The 22,434-nt window shown below is 38.4% G+C and overlaps 1 protein-coding gene across 1 annotated transcript in view; it reads left to right on the top strand.

Annotated features, from left to right (window-relative positions):
• COL19A1 (collagen type XIX alpha 1 chain) overlaps positions 1–22,434 on the top strand; it is a 417,733-nt gene that overhangs the window by 15,147 nt on the left and 380,152 nt on the right. The window contains exons 3-4 of the mRNA XM_043439611.1: positions 13,998–14,072; positions 14,911–15,010. Of these exons, the coding sequence (XP_043295546.1) occupies positions 13,998–14,072; positions 14,911–15,010 (175 nt within the window). The remainder of the gene's footprint in view (positions 1–13,997; positions 14,073–14,910; positions 15,011–22,434) is intronic.

The following is a 22,434-nucleotide window of genomic DNA, read 5'->3' as shown; positions in this document are numbered from 1 at the left end:
GATATTTATAAATATAAGTATGCATTGTGTATCCGTGTGTCTATTTCTCCCTTTCACCTTTAAATGAGTTACTTAAATTATTCAGATTTTAATATGGAAACTCATTCCCAGTTAGTATTAAGGGACATTTCTAATGTTAATTAGGGAAAAGTGAAAACAGACTAAAATAGAAAAAGAAACAAAGCTTAATTATATGTCAGTTTTGTAGTGTCTCAGATGAAGCGAACAGGAAAATAACAGTCTTGAGAGTACTTTTTGACCTAAATAGATAATTGTTGTTATTTAGTGGCTGCGTTGTGTCCGATTCTTTTGCAACCACATGGACTGTAGTCCGCCAGGCTCTGCTTCCATGGGATTTCCCAGGCAAGAATACTGGAATGGGTTGCCATATTCTTCTTCAGGGGATCTTCCCAACTGAGGAATCGAACCCATGACTCCTGCATTGACAGGTTAATTCTTTACCACTGAGCCATCAGGGAGGCCCTAATATTTACTTGCAGTTGTTAAATTATCAACCTCATAAATATTTCCAAAGGATTTGAAGGCAATTTGAAACATTTATTTCCATCTCTGATTTTTAAAAATGATCAAGTGGCTAATTTGGAAACCTTTTCTTGAACACTGAGTATGTGTAAGTTACTGAACTAGATGCACTCTATATTATAAAGTTTAACTAGACATACTGAAAAGCCATTTGTTAAACAAAGAGAAGCTCTGGTTTGCTTTCTGTGCAAATGACTACACGTGATGGATTCTGACAATAGTCACATATGATGATATGTCCTGGGACTATGAGCTGTCTTGTGCTTATTCTTTCAAATATTTCTTTCAGAATTTTGGCTAACAAGGTATATACAGGTTTATAATACACCTCAGTAGAGACTTTTGAGACTTTTATAACAATCTCTTATAAAGATATAACACATCTGAGTCTCTTGAATATTTTGTCTTTATGATTTTTCACTAATTTGGCAGGAGGTACATTTCGTAAAATAATCTACATGGGAGTTTGAATATGCTAACACCGTATGAAGGACATCCTGTGTCTCTCATATGTTTTTGGGGTAGGGGAAGCACTTTCTTTTATCAGAAAAATCAGGAATGACTCATGGCAAAAAGAAGTACACAGGGCAGGGAGTTTATTCGGATAATGTTGCTACGCTCCTGAATTTTTTTAATGTCTATTCATTTTAAAGAGACATAGCAGGTAATGCGAGTAATTACTTCATCAGAGGGGATAGGACTTTTTTGGCTAGAAAGGAGAATGAATCAGTTTCCAGGCACATGCTAGTGTGTAATAAGTATTCCTGATGATGATCTGAAGGATCTACACAAATGGTTTTCCAGTTTTAGTGTGAATAAGGATCATCTTATTCTAGGAGTATTGATTCCCTAGTCCCACTCCAGAGACACCTGTGATGCAGGGCAGCCTGGGGCGGAATTCAGTAATTGGCATTTTTAACCAGCTTCCCAGGTGAATCTAATGCCATATGTTTTAGGAAAATAAAGAAACACTCACCTTTTTGATAATTGTCTCTTCTTTCCTCAGCTTATGCTGCCAGGTTCCTTTTCTTTTTTATTTGTTTACTTATTAATTTACACTTTAATAACTCTTTTTGGAGGGGTAAGAACATTTAACATGAGCTCTACCCCGGTAACACATTTCTTTATTTTTATAGCTGATGTGACCTTCCATTTATTTATTTTTAAAATGTATTATTACATATTGATTTTTGACTCTGCTGGGCTTTCGTTGCTGCAAAGTGTTTTTCCTAGTCGTGGCTGGGGGGCCGCTCCGCAGTTGCGGTGCATGAGCCCCTGGTTGCAGAGGCTTCTCCTGCTGCGGAGCTCAGGCTCCAGGCGCGTGGGCGTCGGTACTTGTGGTGCGTGGGCTCAGTAGCTGCAGATCATAGGCCCCAGAGCACAAACTCGGTAGTTGTAGCACATGGAGCTATTGCTCCGTGGCGTGCGGGATCTTCCTGGATCAGGGATGGAACCCGTGTCTCCTGCATTGGCAGGCAGATTCTTCACCACTGAACCACCAGGGAGCCCCACACTTGTACGTGTATAGTACAGCGTTGTTGGCTACGGATCTCTAGAACGTAATCATCTTGCAGAACGGAAGTTCCCCCAGCTTGGGATTTGCCTGACTGTGATGCTCCTGTACTTTGCTATCCCAGTTCTTTAATCAGGGTTACCTTAACAAAGGGCCGTCTGGTCAAGGCTATGGTTTTTCCAGTGGTCAATGTATGGATGTGAGAGTTGGACAGTGAAGAAAGCTGAGCGCCGAAAAATTGATGCTTTTGAACTGTGGTGTTGGAGAAGACTCTTGAGAGTCCCTTGGACTGCAAGGAGATCCAACCAGTCCATCCTAAAGGAGATCAGTCCTGGGTGTTCATTGGAAGGACTGATGCTGAAGCTGAAACTCCAGTACTTTGGCCACCTCATGAGAAGGGTTGAATCATTGGAAAAGACCCTGATGCTGGGAGGGATTGAGGACAGGAGGAGAAGGGGACGACAAAGGATGAGATGGCTGGATGGCATCACCGACTTGATGGGCATGAGTTTGAGTAAATTCTGGGAGTTTGTGATGGACAGGGAGGCCTGGCGTGCTGCCATTCATGGGGTCGCAGAGTCAGACACGACTGAGCGAGTGAACTGACTGACTGACTGTATATGGGGCAATTGGAATGCATATGTTCTGGCTCAATTTACTCTACCAAATTAACCTTTCTGAAAGATTTTCCTGGGTGTGAATTCCAAGTTGATCATAAGTCTAGTAAGCTTTATGTAACTTGAAGCACGGAGGGAAATGACTAAAGAGGAAGAGTTGATTTTATCAGACTGTCTGGTAGGAGGTGCTCTGAAACAACTCACCCTAACTTGCGGTGGAAGTTACTTGATTGGAAGTATCATTTGCATTAATTGAAAGCGTCAGCACAGCCTGCGGGGAGGATTGCTGGCGAGGATGGCATCCTGAGCCTGGCCTGCCAGGGGCTCCTGTCCTGCCTGTGTGTCTGATTCACGCGCAAGCTCCCCTTTTTAGTTTCCTCATGTGCAGACCTGTGCGTGTGGTCACTAGCCATTTACCGGAGGGAAGTGATTACAGCTAAAAATAAAATATAACAAGTCTGAGGGAGAGGCTAGGATGTCAGCTCTGGAGCCCGTGAAGTTGTCAACAGTCTGCTGTTACATATACGAAGGATCATTCGAGTCTTTTAATTGCTTTACTGAACTCAATGGAGTACTTCAAGGTGACTTGCAATATTGGCTCAGTTGGGGTGGAATCAAGAATAATACAGAGAGATTCAATAACACCTTGAAAATTAAAATCCTGAAGCTATTCAGAATTAGTGGCTTCATATTCTTTGGTCAGTATTACCATTGTGTTGAGATTATAAGGCATACTTGACTGTTTTCACACAGCAGGTAAACAATTTGAATGTGGCTGTTTCAGCTCAGTTGTCAAACAACAGTGGGGAAGAGACTTGTATTAACAAATGTATGTCGCATGCATTAGCTCCAGACTGGCTTTAATCACTTTCTTAGAACATTCCTCTATGATAGAAGCTCATGTATCCCACAGCTCCCCTTTCTCCCCCACTCTCCTTAATCTAGGAGCTTCCCCGTTGGCTCTGCGACGTACTATGCTAAGTGGCTTCAGCCGTGTCCAACTCCTTGCAACCTCATGGACTGTAGCCTGCCAGGTGCCTCTGCCCATGGGATTCTCCAGGCAAGAATACTGGAGTGGGTAGCCTTTCCCTTCTCCAGGGGATCTTCCCAACCCCGGGATCAAACCCGGGTCTCCCGTATTGCAGGTGGATTCTTTACCATCTGAGCCACCAGGCGCTTGTAGTAAAGAACCCGCCCGCCAATGCAGGAGAAGTAACAGACACTGGTTCTGTCCCTGGGTCAGGAAGATCCCCTGCAGGAGGAAACAGCAACCCGCTCCAATATTCTTGCCTGGAGAATCCCATGGGCAGAAGAGTTTGGTGGACTGTAGTCCATGGGGTCGCAAAGAGTCGGACGCAACTGAAGGGATGTCACGCACACACGCTCCTTAATCTCAGGGAAGTGTGCTAAATTATCATCAAAAGTAATAAAAACAGAAAACAAGGTGAGGAGGTATGCTATTATATAGAGAATTTTATTTTATGTTTTGAAGAATTTCTCATGCTCAATATGGTATGAGGTTAAGAGTCTTTCCCTGGTGGTTCAGACGGGGTAAAGAATCTGCCTGCAGTGCAGGAGACTTGGGTTCGATTCCTGGGTCAAGAAGATACCCTGGGTCAGGAAGATCCCCTGGAGAAGGGAATGGTTACCCACTCCAGTATTCTTGTCTGGAGAATTCTGTGGACAGAGGATCCTGGCGGGCTACAGTCCGTGGGTTTGCAGAGTCAGACACAACTGAATGACTTTCACATACACACACGCACACGCACAAGTCCTACTGCTGATAAATGTACTTTGTAACTCCTAAATTTTTAAAGTGCTGGAAAGCTTCACAGTTATCAAATAAAGATTATGGCTCCTAACCACAGTTATTAAATAAAGCTTCAGAATTTTTAAATAAAGATTATAGCTTCTAACCAAGTATTCTCCTTTGGAGGAACAGCTCTGGACAAAAAATAAACAGTGAAGGTTCTGTGACCCCTTTGTTACCTCTTTGTTAAAATAGTTGTGTTGTGGTTTTTTTCTTGTTTGGTCACTCTTCCATATTTCTTTGGTTATGTTCTGGTCTGATATTCTTTACCTCTTTTTGTTAACCATTGTTTCTCTCCCAACCTAGAATACTCCATAATCCTTTATCATAGGTATTAGCAAAGTATAGTGTACAGGGGTCCTAAGGACAACTAGTAACAATCAAAGGAAAGGCCTCTGTCAATAGGAAGTCTGTCAGCCTTAAAAAAAAATGCAAAGCACCTGAAAGTTCTTATTTTGATTCATTTATGAAAAAACTACAAGCTAGTTCTACATTTGTGGTAAACTTCTGTTCATCTCCTCAACTGTAATCCTGAGACAAATGTTGCATCATGAGTTTTGTCAGTAAAGGTAAAGAGAACAACTTTCCTCAATACATGTTAGAAAACAAGAGTGACGCCTGTCGGAATGGCTGCCCCCAAAGAGACCACACGTGACGAATGTTGGCAAGGGTGTGGGGAAAAGGGAGCCTCCGTACGCTGTTGGTGGGAATGTAATTTGTTGCGGTTGTTGTGGAAAACTCTGTGGAGGTTCCTCAAAAACACATGACACAATTCCACACCTGGGTATATATGTGAAAAAACCCCACTAATTTGAAAAGATACATGCCCCTCAATATTCATAGCAGCATGGTTTACAGTAGCCAAGATTTGGAAGTAACCTAAGTGTCCATCAATGGATAAAGAATGAAAGATAAAGCAGGCACACACATACACACAATGGAACACTCAGCCATAAAAAAGAATGAAATTTTGCCATTAGCAACAATATGCGTGGACTTGGAGGGTATTATGCTAAATGATATGCTAAATGATAAATTCTTCAATGATATGCTAAATGGACTGTAGCCTGCCAGGCTCCTCTGTCCGTGGGATTCTCCAGGCAGTAATACTGGAGCCAGTTTCCATTTCCTGCTCTGGAGAATCTTCCTGACCCAGGGATCAAACCTGCATCTCCTGCATTGGCAGGCAGATTCTTTACCACTGCGCCACCTGGGAAGCCCATAAGTCAGACGGGGAAAGATGGAATCTAAAAAGCAAAATGAACTAATGAATGTAACAAAAAAGAAACGGACCCACAGATGTAGAGAACAAACTATGGTTACCAGCGGGGAGAGGGGGTAACATAGGGGTAGGAGGTTAAAAGGTACAAACTATTATGAATAAAATATGCTACAAGTATAAGCATTGGTGCTTGGAATATAGCCAATATTTTATAATAACTATAAATGGAATGTAAGCTTTAAAAATTATACAACTATGTTGCACACTTGAAACATATAACACTGTACATCAACTATACCTCAGTTAAAAAAGAAGAGTGATAAACAGAACGCCTGTGAAACTGGACAGACTTAACTGTGATTATAGAGGTAATAATTCCATAATACTGGAGAAGGAAATGGCAACCCACTCCAGTACTCTTGCCTGGAAAATTCCATGGATGGAGGAACCTGGTAGGCTACAGTCCATGGGGTCACGAAGAGTTGGACACAACTGAGCAACTTCACTTTCTTTCTTTCTATAGTTCCCTTTGGAGAAGGAGGTGGCAACCCACTCCTGTGTTCTTGCCTGGAGAATCCCATGGACAGAGGCGCCTGGTGGGCTGCGGTCTATGGGGTTGCAAAGAGTCGGACACGACTAAGCAACTAACATACACAATTCCATAACACAGTATGTGTACTCCTGAGGATATGAAGAAATAGAAAAAATGAAGCAGTCAAAACAGACGAGAGAGACATGTTGCAGTTCGTCAGGAGGCAGCTAATGCCTTCCTCCCTTCTCGCATCGCACGCATTGCTCCCATGTAATCCCTTCCATCCCTGTGCTATTTGAGAGGAGAAAAAAGGAATACAAACTGCCTTTCATGAATACCAAACTGACGACTTTTACATATAAGTGGGCGTGGAAAGACCAGAGCAATGATAGGCAAAATATGTTTCGAAAGGCATGTGATCTAGTTTCTGGACTAGAACGCTTACCAGTTGAATAGGAGGCCAAGTCAGCAGGTGAGAACAAGGAGAAGGATTTAGAGATTAAGGGAACAAGTGATATTTTTCAAGCACATGTTTCAAACTGAGAGCGAGGACAAAATACCTTTCTACTAAATAATGAGAAGAATATCATAGGTACTCTGTTAGTTTGTTTGGAATGTGATTTTGAGAGGCATGTACAGTACAGAGGAAAAAGCAAGGATATGGGAAATGAGTTTTGTTTCGTCACTGCCATCAAGTCACTGTGTGATCTGGGGGCAAGTCACATAACTTCTCTTACACGACTTGCTCTCGGGCCCTCAGGTTTCTAATTTTTAGAGGAAGAGAAGGATAAAAATCTTTTTAAAATATATGTAATTTTTGTAGGTAATCTCAATGAAATCAGATAATCTTTCCCAAATTCGACCTAGCCTTCCTGTCTGGTGCTTTACCCCCTTGCAGTATGCTTACAACCCTATGAACTGCCCGGGTCCTGCAAGCTAAGTCAGGCGGAAACAGGGTCTGACAATCACCAACCGCGTCTTAAGATAAATCTGTCAAAGACTTCTGCACTAACATTTGAAAAGGTCTGTTGATTAAGGACCCCTAAGTAGTGCATCTTTTGTGGTGAATTTTTAGTAATCACTTTTGCAAGGTTACCACGAGCCTTTGAAGAAATGCTGCTGCTGCTAAGTCGCTTCAGTCGTGTCAGACTCTGTGAGACCCCATAGACAGCGCCCACCAGTCTCCGCCGTCCCTGGGATTCTCCAGGCAAGAACACTGGAGTTGGTTGCCATTTCCTTCTAATGCATGAAAGTGAAAAGTGAAAGTGAAGTCGCTCAGTCGTGTCCAACTCTTTGCGACCCCATGGACTGTAGCCTACCGGGCTCCTCCGTCCATGGGATTTTCCAGGCAAGAGTACTGGAGTGGGGTGCCATTGCCTTCTCCTTTGAAACACTACCCCTGCCTAAATTCTCCTGTCTACCTGACAGGATGCTTGGATATTTGGGTCTTATCAGTAGTTCTTCAAGATACATGCACATTTACCCCAAAAGTATGATTTAATTTATATTAAAATGTGTCATTGCTTAAAGAAATTAACATATCCAACTTTTTATATCCACTTCTATTGTATTGCCATTATATGCAATGAACCATGAGACCCATGCATTCAGCTTATTGTACCATGAGTCTTATACCCAAGGAATTAGCATTTAGTTGTTTTATTTTCAACAGAAATATAGTTGACTTACAATATTGTGTTAGTTTCAGGTGTACAGAAAAGTCGTATTTCTTTTTCAGATTCTTTTCTGTTATAGGTTATTATAAGATACTGGGTATAGTTCCCTGTGCTATATAGTAGGTCCTTGATGTTTATCCATTTTATATATAGTAGTGTGTATATATTAATCCTAAACTTCTAATTTATCTCTCCCCAACTTTCCCTGTTGGTAACTGTAGAAGTCTGTTTTCTATATTTGTGGGTCAATTCTGTTTTGTAAATATGCTCATTTGTATCATATTTTTAAATTCTACATATAAAGTGATATCATGATATTTGTCTTTGTCTGACTGAAAGTGAAGCCTCTTGATGAAAGTGAAAGATGAGAGTGAAAAAGTTGGCTTAAAACTTAACATTCAGAAAACTAAGATCATGGCATCTGGTCCCATCACCTCATGGGAAATAGATGGGGAGACAGTGGAAACAGTGTCAGAACTTTATTTTTTGGGCTCCAAAATCACTGCTGATGGTGACTGCAGCCATGAAATTAAAAGACGCTTAGTCCTTGGAAGGAAAGTTATGACCAACCTAGATAGCATATTAAAAAGCAGAGACATTACTTTGCCAACAAAGGTCCGTCTGGTCAAGGCTATGGTTTTTCTAGTGGTCCTGTATGGATGTGAGAGTTGGACTGTGAAGAAAGCTGAGTGCCGAAAAATTGATGCTTTTGAACTGTGGTGTTGGAGAAGACTCTTGAGAGTCCCTTGGACTGCAGGGAGATCCAACCAGTCCATCCTAAAGGAGATCAGTCCTGGGGGTTCATTGGAAGGACTGATGCTGAAGCTGAAACTCCAATACTTTGGCCACCTCATGTGAAGAGTTGACTCACTGGAAAAGACCCTGATGCTGGGAGGGATTGGGGGCAGGAGGAGAAGGGGACGACAGAGGATGAGATGGTTGGATGGCATCACCGACTCGATGGGCATGGGTTGGGTGGACTCCGGGAGTTTGTGATGGACAGGAAGGCCTGGCGTGCTGCGATTCATGGGGTCGCAAAGAGTCAGACGTGACTGAGTGACTGAACTGAACTGAACTGACTTACTTCACTTAAATTTAACGTTTAGTTTTCATTTTTTTGGTTCAGCTTTTCATAACAGAGCACATATACTAGAGATATAAAGCTGTATTTGATTTTTATAAACTGAAGACTTTAGTGAAAAGCATTTTCATAAATATTACTGGAAATGTTCAATTTTATTTACTTCAAAGTGACAGATGTATTATCTTGGCATCATCATATATTCATTAAGTCTGCAGAAGAATTTAAGTAAGATATATACTGTTTCCAACTTGGCAATAAGCTAACATACCTTCCAGTCATTACCAATGCATCATAGTAGGAAGTTCCTTCCATAGTCTGGATATGTGCTTGCCAATCATCTGTTGGAGTCTCCCTGTATACACTGTGAAGAATTTAAAGTTAACCTCATTTACAACAGTCATATAGTCATTCAAAGTCACTGTAAAAAATTTGATCACAATTTTGGTGTTGTGTTTTATAAAAATTACTTTTAGCTTACAGTGCTTTCTCAAAGACAAGCTGTTTTCCTCACTTTGTTGAGGTATTACTCACACAAAGGTCCACAAAATATAGGTTCACAGTGCAGTGAACTTTTGCATAATGTATTTACACATCTGTGAAACTGTCACTCAGATCCAATTATAGAACTTTCCAGAACCCCAGAAGACTTTCCTGGATCCCATCCCAGCTGACACCCTACCAAGGTAACCAGTACTCTGATATAGATAAGTCATGCAATCTCTTGAACTTCCTATAAATGGAATTCTGAAGTTTGTATTCTTTGGAGAATGGTATTTTTTTCCACTTACATCTATGAAATTCATCCAGGTCATAGCATATAGCAGTGGTTCATTCTTTTTTATTGCTACACTTTTTCACTGTATATACCATGATTTGTTTATTTATTCTTGTCAATGAACATTTAGTTGTTTCCAGTTTTAGGTGTTTATGAGTAATGCTGTGAGAAATATCCCTTCTAAAAGAGCCTTTTACACTATTTCTGTACTCCTTTTTCTTGAGTTATTGATGTTCCAGGTCATAGAGTTCATGACTATTTAGCTTTAAGAAATGCTACCAATTTTCTTAAGTGGTTGTACTGATTTCCACTCCCATGAGCAGCAACATAGGGCATCTTTCCTGCTCCACATCCTCATGAGCACTTGTGCTGTTCTTTACTTTTTAGCCATTTAGTGGTGCCTCACTGTGATTTTGCTTTGCATTTCCCTGATTACTAAAGGCGTTGAGCACCTTTTCATGTGCAGGTTGGCAATACAAATATTCTCTTTTGTCAACTGCTTAGTTGATTTTTTTTTTCATATTATCATCATAGGGTTTTCAAACTTTTCCTAATCAAGTTGTGAAAATTCTTTGGATATTCTGGATATGATCCTTTGTTGGAAATACATATTGTAATAGTCCCTGGATAGCCTTTTCACTTTTAACATTGTCTTTTGATTATTAAGATTTCAATGAAGGCCAATTTATCAACCTTTTGTGCTTTCTGTGTCCCTATCAATGAATATTTTCTACCCTCAGTTCATTAAGATTTTACATATTTCTGTAGTCCTTTATTGTTTTACCTTTCACATTTATGTCTAAGATAATCTCTAGTTAATTTCTGTGCATGGTGTGAGGTAAGGGTTCAGTTTTGTTCTACATTGATGTCCCATTGATCCAGAATCATTGATTGAAAAGACCATCCCTTTCTCATTGGAACTGCACTGGCCCTTTTGTGGTAAATCAGGAGACCATATGTGCACAGGTCTGTGTTTGGACTCTGTTCTACTGATTTGTTTATATGTGTACCAGCACTACATTATAAAAATCCCTGGTGTACAATATTGTAGATCCTCTGGCTTGTTCTTCTACAGTTTTGTTTTAGCTATTCTAGTTTTTCTGGAGCTCCACTTAAATTTGAGAATCAGCTTGTCAGTTTTCACACACACACTCACATAGGAATACACACACAACCTGCTGGGATTTTAATTGGTACTGAACTACACCTAGAGATAAAATTGAGAATTGACATAACAATATTGAGTCTTTCAGTCTAAATACTTGGTTAATCCATTAAGTTATTTAGGACTTTAATTTCTCTCTGCAACACCATCTAGTTTTCAGTGCAGAGATCTTGATGGGATATTTGGTTTTTATAAAAATGATGATGAACTCAGATAAAAATGGATATGACTTCAATTTTCTTTAAAAAAATGGGCAGCATTTACAAAATATCCAGTTTTGTTATTATGTAGGACTTGAAATCATGTTAAGATCTCTGAGACAGGAGTTTCCAAAGTAGCTAAATATTCTTTAAAGTTATTCAGTGCTATATGTTTTAATTGTGTGTGTCACATCTTATACCTCTGATTAAGTGGTAGCACTATTTATAACTTGATTTATTCTTCTGAGGCTGTGTCACCACCCTTGAAGTCTACGATGCATTTGTTAAGTGAGGGACTGAGAGGCTGAGCAGCTGACCGGGAGAATCAGTAGTTTCCACTTTCCATACAGCAGGACACAGTTTGACTTTCAGCAGTTCATCTCTGTGTCATAAAAACTTTGAGGTTATTAAACCCAAACATGAATTTCAGAAAACATGAATTTTTGGAAAAATAAGGTTGTGATTATAAGATGGCGAAATATTTCATCAATTTAGGTTAAGAATTGTCTAGTTGTACAGTTGGCATATTATAAAAACTGGCTGCAATCACACCTGAAATGGATATTAATTTCCTAGAATCTTGTTGTTCAGTCACTAAGTCATGTCTGATTTGAACTGCAGCACACCAAGCATTTCTTTCCTTCACTATCTCCCAGAGTTTGCTCAGACTCATGTTCATTGTGTTGATGCTGCCATCCAACCGTCTCATCCTCCATCGTCCCCTTCTCCTCCTGCCTTCAATCTTTCCCAGCATCAGTGTCTTTTCCAGTGAGTTTGCTCTTCACATCATATGATCAAAGTACTGGAGCTTCAGCTTCAGCATCAGCCCTAATGAATATTCAGGGTTGATTTCCTTTAGAGCTGACTGATTTGATCTCCTTGCTGCCCAAGGGACTCTCAAGAGTCTTCTCTAGCACCACAGTTTAAAAGCATCAATTCTTCAGTGCTAACCCTTCTTTACAGTCCAACTCTCACATCCATACATGACTACTGGAAAAACCATAGCTTTGACTATATAGACATCTGTCAACAAAGTGATGTCTCTGCTTTTTACTAAACTGTCTAGGTTTCTCATAGCTTTTCTTCCAAGGAGCAAGCATCTTTTAATATTGTGGCTGCAGTCACTGTCAGCTCAGACACTCAGTCGTGTCCAACTCTTTGCGATCTCATGGACCAAGGACTGCAGCACGCCAGGCCTCCCTGTCCATCAAACTCCCGGAGTTTACTCAAACTCATGTCCATTGAGTCGTGATGCCATCCAACCATCTCATCCTCTGTCGTCCCTGTCTTCTCCTGCCCTCAGTCTTTCCTAGCATCAGGGTCTTTTCCAATGAGTCAGTTCTTCGGGTCAGGTGGCCAAAGTATTGGCTTTTCAGCTTCAGTGTCAGACCTTCCAATGAATATTCAGGAATGATTTCCTTTAGGATTGACTGGTTTGATCAACTTGCAGTTCAAGAGTTTGCTCCAACACCACAGCTCAAAAGTATCAATTCTTTGGCAATCAGCTTTCTTTATAGTCACTTTATAGTCACTTTTGCAGTCACCGTAGTCTGAATTAAGTTTAAATATACCCCAGATAATAAGAAATTAGTGTATACATGTATATTATTATATTAGTATATCAGGATATGTAAATCCACTGTGAGTGGAAGCAAACTTGATCGTTTCTTTGAACATCATTAATTGCCTCAACACATAATTAGTATTTTCTCAGTGATTTTTTGGAGAAAGCAATGGCAACCCACTTCAGGTCTCTTGCCTGGAAAATCCCATGGATGGAGGAGCCTGGTAGGCTATAGTCCATGGGGTCGCGAAGAGTTGGACATGACTGAGCGACTTCACTTTCACTTTTCACTTTCATGCATTGGAGAAGGAAATGGCAACCCACTCCAGTGTTCTTGCCTGGAGAATCCCAGGGACGGAGGAGCCTGGTGAGCTGCTGTCTATGGGGTCTCACAGAGTCGGACACGACTGAAGCGACTTAGCAGCAGCAGCAGCAGCAATGATTTTTATCACATTTATTTTTCATTATAGACCACTTTATTATGGCAGAAGTCTGCTTTTGCTTTTTAGTTTTATTTTAATAACTTATTTCAGGCTGCTCTAACAAAAATACCATAGGGTTTGGAGCTTAACCTACAGACATTTATTTAACACAGTTCTGGAGACTAAGACTGGGATCAATGTGCCAACCTGGCTAAGTTCTTGTGAGAGCCCTCTTCCTTATTTCCTCACAAGGTGGAGATAAAAAACTCCTATTTCTCCAGTTTTTGTAAAGGATATGAATCCCATCATGAGGGCTGCACCCCTATGACCTCATCAAACTTAATCACGTCCTAGAGGCCCCACCTCCAAATACCATCACCCTGGGGATTAAGACCTCAGCATAGGAATTTGGGGAGGGACGCGTTTAGTCCATTGCCATCTCCTTCTGCTGTAAAGTTTAATATCACTAATACCAAAACCTGAATAGAAGTTGTGTTAAAATAGTAGTAGTTCACTTGTTCTAATATTAGAATATACTTTGAATATGAAAATTTAACAATATTAAAGCTAGCTAATTTCCTACTGTCAAGTATATTGTAGCAATTAGAATATTAGAGCAATAAAATTCTAACAATAGCTAAGACTAACAAGCATTGTCTGTATTCCAGACACTTCACGTATATAATCACATGTAATTCTCATGAACACACAATGAAATGGGTAATACTCTTATCCTCATTAAAAAAAATTTAATAAAAGGTTTAATTTCTTTCCATTTTATCTTACATTTCTGATTATATTAAATGATTCACATTTATTCAAAGAAAAACAATAGACAATGTACTGAAAATTCTCAATATATTTTTTTTAATAGAAAAACAATGTCCTATACTGAGAACAGAGGGACACCAGTTTACACAAGACAACAGAGATAAACTTGAAGTTTCAGGTAAGCATGATAATCTTTCACAAGGAAGCATTTTTGTGTAAAATTATAACCAAACATGTTGTGTACTGTAGATGACTCCTTGACATTGTAATTTAAGATGATAAGACCAATATCAATAAATTAAAAGCAAAGCAGGCAGATGATATACAAAAATTTCTGAGAGCAGAATTCTACATTGTTTAACCTGATGACCAACAATTCAACCTCTTGGAGAACAAATGTTATTTGAAATTATAAAAGTTGTATCTATTGTAGAAAATGTGAAATAAAGAAAAGAAAATGTATGAAAAAGAAGATCTCAATACCCCAATATGGCGATGGCACTCATTTTGGAACGTACCTACCCTTCTTTCTCTTTCTTTTTTCCCTTTCCTCCTCCATTTTCTCTCTCCACCTCCCTCTACCCTGACTCATGCACACGTAATCATAATCCATAAACTGCATCTGAAATCCATGCATTTCCCCACATGAACATATATTTTTCTAAAGCATGATATTTTTAAAAAGGCTGCTTAGATTTCAATTGGATGGGTATAGTGCTTTTTATTTAACTAGTTTTCTGTCTTTAGCTATCAGAGCTGGTACAATAAGCTACTCTGATTATTTATTTAGAATCATTCCTAGATCAAAGAAAATTAATACTTGAATCTTTGGAAATATATTTTGTCCTCCTATATCCTAAAGAGAGGAAATGGAAATCAAGAAATTTATGATTTAACCTGAAATAATCAATCTGCAGATAATGACTACAAAAGAATCCTATTTAAAAATCAGTATCTCTGTGAGTTTACTATATTTAATAAAACTGCTGGATTAAATCATTTGTCACACTTCACAGGTTTTGACCTAGGAGAGCGCTTTTCTCTGAGACATATGTTTTGTGAAGGTGATAAAACCTGTTTCAAACTGGGAAGTTCACTTCTTATTAGAGACACCATGTAAGTAAAACAATAATTTTTCTTAATGTTTTTTAATATTACATAAACTACTCTCTAAAGAGATTCCAAATTACTTGTTTAAAAAAAATTATCTTGACAGTATCACAATCACTTGAATGCGGCAGTAAACGTGATGTTTTTATACTGTGGTTTTTAATAATCTTTGCAAACTGATCTTGTTCTGTGGTGTTAATTTACATATATAGATAGAGGCATGATTATTATAAAATAGTAATTAAATCTATTTTTGAAAAAGTATTATTTATGTTTAAATAGACTAACCAAAATTAGATTTTAAAATGTGAATTTGAAACATAAGACCAATGTAGACTTAGAGACAAAGACTGATATTTATTATATTTATTTCCACATGCTTCATGCATAGAGATAAGCTCTATGATAAATTAAAAGAATTTAGCCCGTATTCATTGTATATACTGTATAAACAGTAGGATAAAAAAAACTTTTTCTTTTTTTTGTTTTGATCTTGATACTTATTTCAAAATGGATTTACCTCAGGCTTTTTTTATTGTTAGTTATCTTTATTACACTTTTTCTTCTGATAAATGAGATTAAAAAGAATCACTTTCCCTTTAAATATTGCCAATTGGTCAGCAATTATACAAGGCAAGAATTCACCATATGGTTGACTATAGGTAACTGGCAGATGGATCCAGAGTAAATCAGAAAGCCTGAGTCATCAAGAAGGCAGACAGAACATACATGGTTCTGATATTCAGCCTTTGAGTCCAAGATGAACATTCCAGTGTATGACTACACTGCAATGAATAAAGCATAAAATTCTGCTTGGTTTAATATGCAACACAGATGTTTTTGTGTGAAAACACACATGGATGTTTCCACTTCCTGATGGGTATCTAATATTTGAGTTACCGGGTAGAGTTGTTGAGAATCTCAGCTTTGAAATTCTCAAAGAGAAATAGCATTAATTATCTTGTTGCCCATCCTCAGATGTATCATGTAAACCAGGTTCCTAACTCCTTGAGAAAATTTTCTTTTAAACTTTCTATTTTGTGATCCTTTAGATACTTTTAGTTTAATGATATGGTTCCTTAAAAGTAAACTGCTCATTAATTGGTAAGAAATCAGAGGGCTAAGAGAGAGGGTAATTTGATATCAGGGAATGTAACGGTGATTGTCTGCTGGAGAAATTCAGCAGATGTCACTCTACAGACCTGTGCTATCATGGGTGTCTTAAGCCTGAAAGTGCCTTCACACACATGCATTAAACCCTCAGGGCTTGACAGCTCCCTGTCTGGGTGTTCATATGCAGGAAAGAAGAGTCAGTTTGTGTCTCATATATTTCATATATATTGCTTTAGATGTTTCTTAAACATAAATTTAATTAATGAATTTAAGAAAGGCAATAAATCCTTTTCCAAAAATTAAAATGCATGTTCTCTCTCACCTTCTGATGATTTAAACCCCTCTAATTCTGGCCAGGTGGCCAAAGTATAGGAGTGACAATTTTAAGCAGCTACATTGGAAAACTTGTTGCCACATTTAGACAGTGCCACTCTCTTTTGAGTATGTGTGGTAATAAGTACTATGTATGACTTGAAATTTATTTTTTGATTTTGGGCTCTGAATCACTGTGCAACTGCTGGACAATCAATATAAGTTAATTCTCCAGCTCTGCACAGGAGAACTCTGGTCCCTCCACTGCAGGAAACTGGAGGGGATCTGGTTAAGCTGACAGCAAGTGTCAAGTAGCTTGGCTCATCTCCACTTACATTTTGCTCTGTGAGCCAAAGATGCTGGGATGCTTCTCTCACATGATGCCATCTTGGTTTTTCAATGAGACTGGAGTAAAGTTGCAGCTATTTATATATTTGTAAATGAGCTGCCTTGCAGAATCAGCATGTGAAAAGGCAGATGCTAATTCACATGGAAATTGGGACTTTTTCTATGCCTGAGCTTGTTTTTCCCATTGTTCTGGCATCTTCCAGGTTTAGGAGGGGAGATATTTTATGAACTGTTGGTCACTACCAAATGGACATTTAGTGCCTTTAGCCTGGCTTAACCTGGGGACCCAAAGGCAGCTCTTGCAAGGGTCCTTCAAGTAAACATTGTTGTCCCCAAAAAGGTCGGACAGGTTCAGGAACATCTGACCAACTTTCTATATTTGGTTTTCTTTTCAACTCATGTCCATCTTCAGTATTCCTTAGGATAGGATATGATAAGTACTGGGGGCTTGCTACCTAGTTTTCTAGAATCATCTTTCTGGAGGAAATTCCCTTAGCATTTTTTTTTTTATCTACAAGTTACATATCTCTGATTATGTAGAAGAAATAATGATTTCTATACACATTGAGAGCAATATTCCAGATGAAAATGCTCTGCTTAAATTGTGTTTTGGTAATTATCAGGGAAAGTGGTGAAGTTTTGAGAGAAAATTACATAAAACATGCGTATGGTATGGAGCACCTTATTTATTTGGTATAATATAATTCTTTCATTCGTTGTTTGTATATAAGCATGTTTTTAAATAAAAATGTCTTAGTAGTTGAATAAATAAATTTAAAATGTAACAGAAAAAGTGAATTTCCTGATTTATTATTGAATTCAAGGATGGTTAAGAGCCTTATCTCTTAGGTTTGGTGTCTGTACAGAATAATGTGTTGAGAAGGATTCTGAGGCCTTATTGAGTTCAGTATGTTGGAGTGTTATGGCCCATTAGCAAAAAGAGGGGGGAAGGGAGGGTTCACCTATGTCTCAAGTCTGTAGCTTCTCTAATTTTAGGATGATATCTATGAGTTGGTGGCTTTTGCTACTGAAAACAGTTCCCAAGAAGGGGGGAAAATGAGGCTATGTGTGAAAAAATAATCAGCACAGATTAATAAGATTTTATGAACTTGGATAGTGTAGCTAGAAACAGTTGGAATAATTGACAGATATGGTCCCCTTTGCTTTTGTTACAAACAAATACATCTCCAGTGAAGAGGAGTTGTCTCTGTCCCTTTCATTAAACTGGTGGTGCGTTCTGGAAGCAAAGGTCTGTTTAATGTCACAGCTTTGCATGGAGAAAATGAACTGGTGGGGGCTCTTCTCATTTGTGTCTTGTGATACATAATAATCCTCAGCAATAGGAAACCCCACACTATATACATAGAAAATGTATAGAATTTTTAAGGAGATTTTCAGTTTTTTTCTTTTTAAATTGTTCTGGCATCTTAAGCCTTAACAGTTCCCTTGGAAATATTCCTAAATATGGGGAAACTGTTATGTGTATTGCAGAGCATCATCAGTCTCTGCTACTATTGAATGATTTACTCTATGGGCATATCTTTTCTACACAAGCCTTCACATTACGCTCAGACTTTTATTACTGTATTATATTAAATAACACTACAATGTACCAGAAGGTTGTTTCCCCTGTTTTTCTAACTAAAGAGGCCAGTTAAGACCCACCACTTATTCATTCATTGCCTCCTTGTTTATTCTTCATGTGTCCATTCATTCAGTAAATGTTTATTGAGCCAAAAAAATCCATAAGATTGATTTTTCGAGTAGAAATCCAAGCTTGTTTTTAGAGATCTTGCTCTATATTTATAATTATGTTCCATCATTTTTTACCCATCTATTTGCATTTGATATGCAGATATCACCCAATTCCTTCAGTGGCATTAGAATTTTTTGTTAGGAAGTTCTGTGTTTTAACTCAAACCTTGTAAAAATTATAAATAAAAGTTGTAGCTTGCTGTAAAAGGTATTTTAGGGGTTCCTGAAATTTTCTTTTCTGATAAGGGTTGAATAAGAGGGAGCATTCAATAAGTCACTGAAATGAATCCAGTCGAGTCCAGAGCTCATCCTTTCATTTAACATTTACTAGTTTACTGTGGACTGAGCACTTCCTTAAGCTCTGGGATTGCACTGGTGAAGGATGCAGGTGTAATCTTGTCTTCCCAGAGCCTGCTGGAAAGATACACAATGCAAAGAAAGCTGTACTTTGTTCTTGCCTTGACCTGAGAGGAAACTGGGCTGTGTTCTCTCATTTGAGCAAAGGCTGCCGGACTCAGCTCCTCTCGTAAAAGCTATGCCTCCTTAAGCACCACACACAGGTTGATTTTCAGTATTTTCATTCCTTCCCTCATAAGAGCCAGCTTTCCCACCATGTTTAATGTTTATTACTCTTTGGGACCTCTCCAAGTTCTCAAAACCAGTTAAATCCTAAATCTCAAAATTACATTCAGAACTCTGATACTAAAGCTTCTCATTGCTGAAAATTTTAGGAGGATTACTTCATCATTTCATTAAACTATAGAAAATGAATATTTATGCATTCCTTGGATTTCACTTGGGGCATTCTATATAGGAAGTTTCCCATGTAATGAAACGTGACTCAGTAAAAAGCTGTCCAGCTGTTTACATGAGGTTGACTGACAGCCGCACATAACTCTGCCAACCAGTCCAAGCTCATACGGCTCACGGCACAGCAAGCCAATGAGGTGAGGGAAGATGGTGGACTCATGTCCCAAAGAACCGTCTTACCTGAGGTGGAGCTCAGGCTTCTTTTCTACTGAAAGGGGAGGGAGTGTTGCTGGTCGTTGCAAACTTCTTGGCTTTGGAATCCTTTGTTCTCGCAGCATCCACAGGTCTGGTTTCATGGTGTTCCTATAAATCCTCAACAAGACAAACGTTATTCTCTGTTCTGCAACTTTTTATCTCTGTATGAATGGAAAAAAGCACTTTACCTTTAAAGGTTAGAATCATGAGAATGGGCTATCGTGTATATTTTGGGCTACAGGCAACATTTTTTTTTTAATAGAGTAACTTATAGCAAAAGCATTAGAACCTTTAACAAAAGTTAAAGAAACAGATCCAATATAGAGTCATATTTGTTCTTCTCTGTTATAATTTTTCTGTCGCTATATTTCCTTAACTATAGCTTGGCATACCAAAAATGTGCAGCGAGTCATTAAATCATTCATTCTTAAGACAAAGGAAAAACCTGATAGGTTCACAATTAATAAATTTTTAAAAATCATACAACTTATCCAAATTTTATTTTATTTTTTATAATTTCTTTTATTGAAGTAGAGTTGATTTACAATATTGAGTTAGTTTCTGCTATAAAACAAAATGATTCAGTAATACATATATATTAATAAATTATTTTTCATATTGTTTTCCTTTATGAGTTATCACAGGATATTAAATGTAGTTTCCTGTGCTACCTAGCAGGACTTTACTGCTTATCCATTCTATATATTATAGTTTATATCTGTTAACCCCAAATGCCCAATACATCCCTCCCCTACTTCCTCTCCCCCTCTGCAACCACAAGTCTGTTCTGTATGTCTGTGAGCCTATTTTTCTGTTTCATAGATAAGTTCATTTGTGTCCTATTTTAAATTCTACATATAAGTGATATTGTATGGTATTTGTCTTTCTTTCTCTGACTTACTTCACTTAGTATGATAATTGGTCGGTCCATTTGTGTTACTGTAAATGGCGTTATTTCATTCTTTTTAATGCAATTTAGGAAAATTTTATATATTAGAAAATAATTTTAAGAGTATTATACAGATTTTAAGAATGCATGGAAATATTTACTTCTGTATCATAAGAACCTCTCATCTTTTTCTAGAAAGTTAAGGGGTATTAGTACATTCCATTAACAGTTTATGTTGAGATGGTTACTTATTGGTTCACAACCACAGAAATTCCCCAGATGAAATCTGAAATTGGTCTCTGTACACAGGGGGCAATGGGAGACTGCAGAAAGGGGCAGAGCAACCCAGATGGGCAGTCGGCAGGTTTCCTGAGCAAGGCAACTTACATGTGAGACTTTTCTTGCATGCCACAAGAGCAGTAGATCTCTATAGCCACCAGCCAGAATCACAGTTTATGTAGAGCCTTCATGGGGGTCAGTCATGTACACTGTCCAGATGGTCTCAGCTACACATTACTCTCTCAAGGCTGCACCCTTGAAAGAACTCCTACCATGGAAACAGCAGGCAGAAAAGTACATTCCAAAGACAGGGGAGAAGGTTGCCTCTGGTGGTCCCTCTGGTTGCCCGGGACCAGCTCACAGGTCATCTGGTGGGCAAATCTTGTCAATGACCTCTTCCAGCACTTCTAAAATATAATATGAAATATTATCAGCTTAGTATGTCCATTTAACAGAAACATTTAACATTATCATCAATTTAAGTAAGGATTTTCCTCCTTCAGATTTTATATAATTATATAATTGAATTTTATTTTATTTTATATAATTAAATAGTTGGGGGTAAAATTAAAAAGTGTCAGTAATTGATCAAATGTATATAGATTCTACCTGGGTTGGGAAGGGCAACCTTTCCATGGAGGAGGGCATGACAACCCACTCCAGTATTCTTGCCTGGAGAATCCCAAGGACAGAGGAGTCTGGCAAGCACATATAGATTCTACAACATTCATATCTAGTTTATTTTGTTTTATTTTATTTTGGACACATCATTTACCATATCTACCATCTTGAAAGAAGTGAAAGTGTGTGTTAATCACTCAGTCATGTCCAACTCTTTGCAACCCCATGGACTGTAGCCCACCAGGCTCCTCTGTGGAATTCTCCAGGCAAGAATGCTGGAGTGGGTTGCCATTCCCTTCTCCAGGGGATCTTCTCCACCCAGGGACTGAACCCAGGTCTCCTGCGTTGCAGGTGGATTCTTTACCATCTGAGCCACCAGGGACCCATCTACTGTATTAATGAATGTTTAAGTGAACGATATGCCATTGCTGACTAGAGGTATAATGTTGTACAGAAGATCTCTAGAGTTTATCTTCTTTTTAATTATAGCTAATTACATGTAAATTATCTCAAATATCCTTATGCCACTTATCTTGAGAATAGTGAAGTACCAGTTAAATCTACTACTTAGGAGTCATAGTAATGCAGATATTATGATACGGTAATAAAATTAAGGTGTCCTATCTTGGTAATTACTTGGGCCACTTTGACAGTCATTAATTAAATGTACTTGTATGGTTGGATTATATATTACATTTTTTACTTTACCTGTCTTTTTATCCCATGAATCAAATCTTATAAGGGACAACAGCAAAGAGACCAAGCAAAGAGACTTTGCTTGGTTGTGGGAAATATATAGGTATCTGTGGAATGTGCACTGCAGGTTTCCAGAATATACAAAGGAAAGAAGGCATGGAGGCACATCCTTGAGTCATCTTTAATCTTATTTGCCCCATAAAAATGCTATGAAGATTAATTAGCTATTAATCTTTAGTGGTGGTAAATGTACTGCTTTTACAATGGCTATAAACCCAAATTTAAGCATGACTTTAAATTTATGAGTTAACCCGAGCACTGATTGTAGTAATATATGATGTTTTGTTATACTAGTGCTTGAGAATAGCTTTAGATTTTTTTTGATTGACAGAACTTCCTGTTTCATGAAATA

This window comes from Cervus canadensis, chromosome 20 (assembly GCF_019320065.1).
Source record: "Cervus canadensis isolate Bull #8, Minnesota chromosome 20, ASM1932006v1, whole genome shotgun sequence".
Classification (NCBI taxonomy): Eukaryota; Metazoa; Chordata; class Mammalia; order Artiodactyla; family Cervidae; genus Cervus; species Cervus canadensis.
Note: the sequence above shows the minus strand (reverse complement) of the source record. Positions and strands in the feature narration are given on the sequence as shown.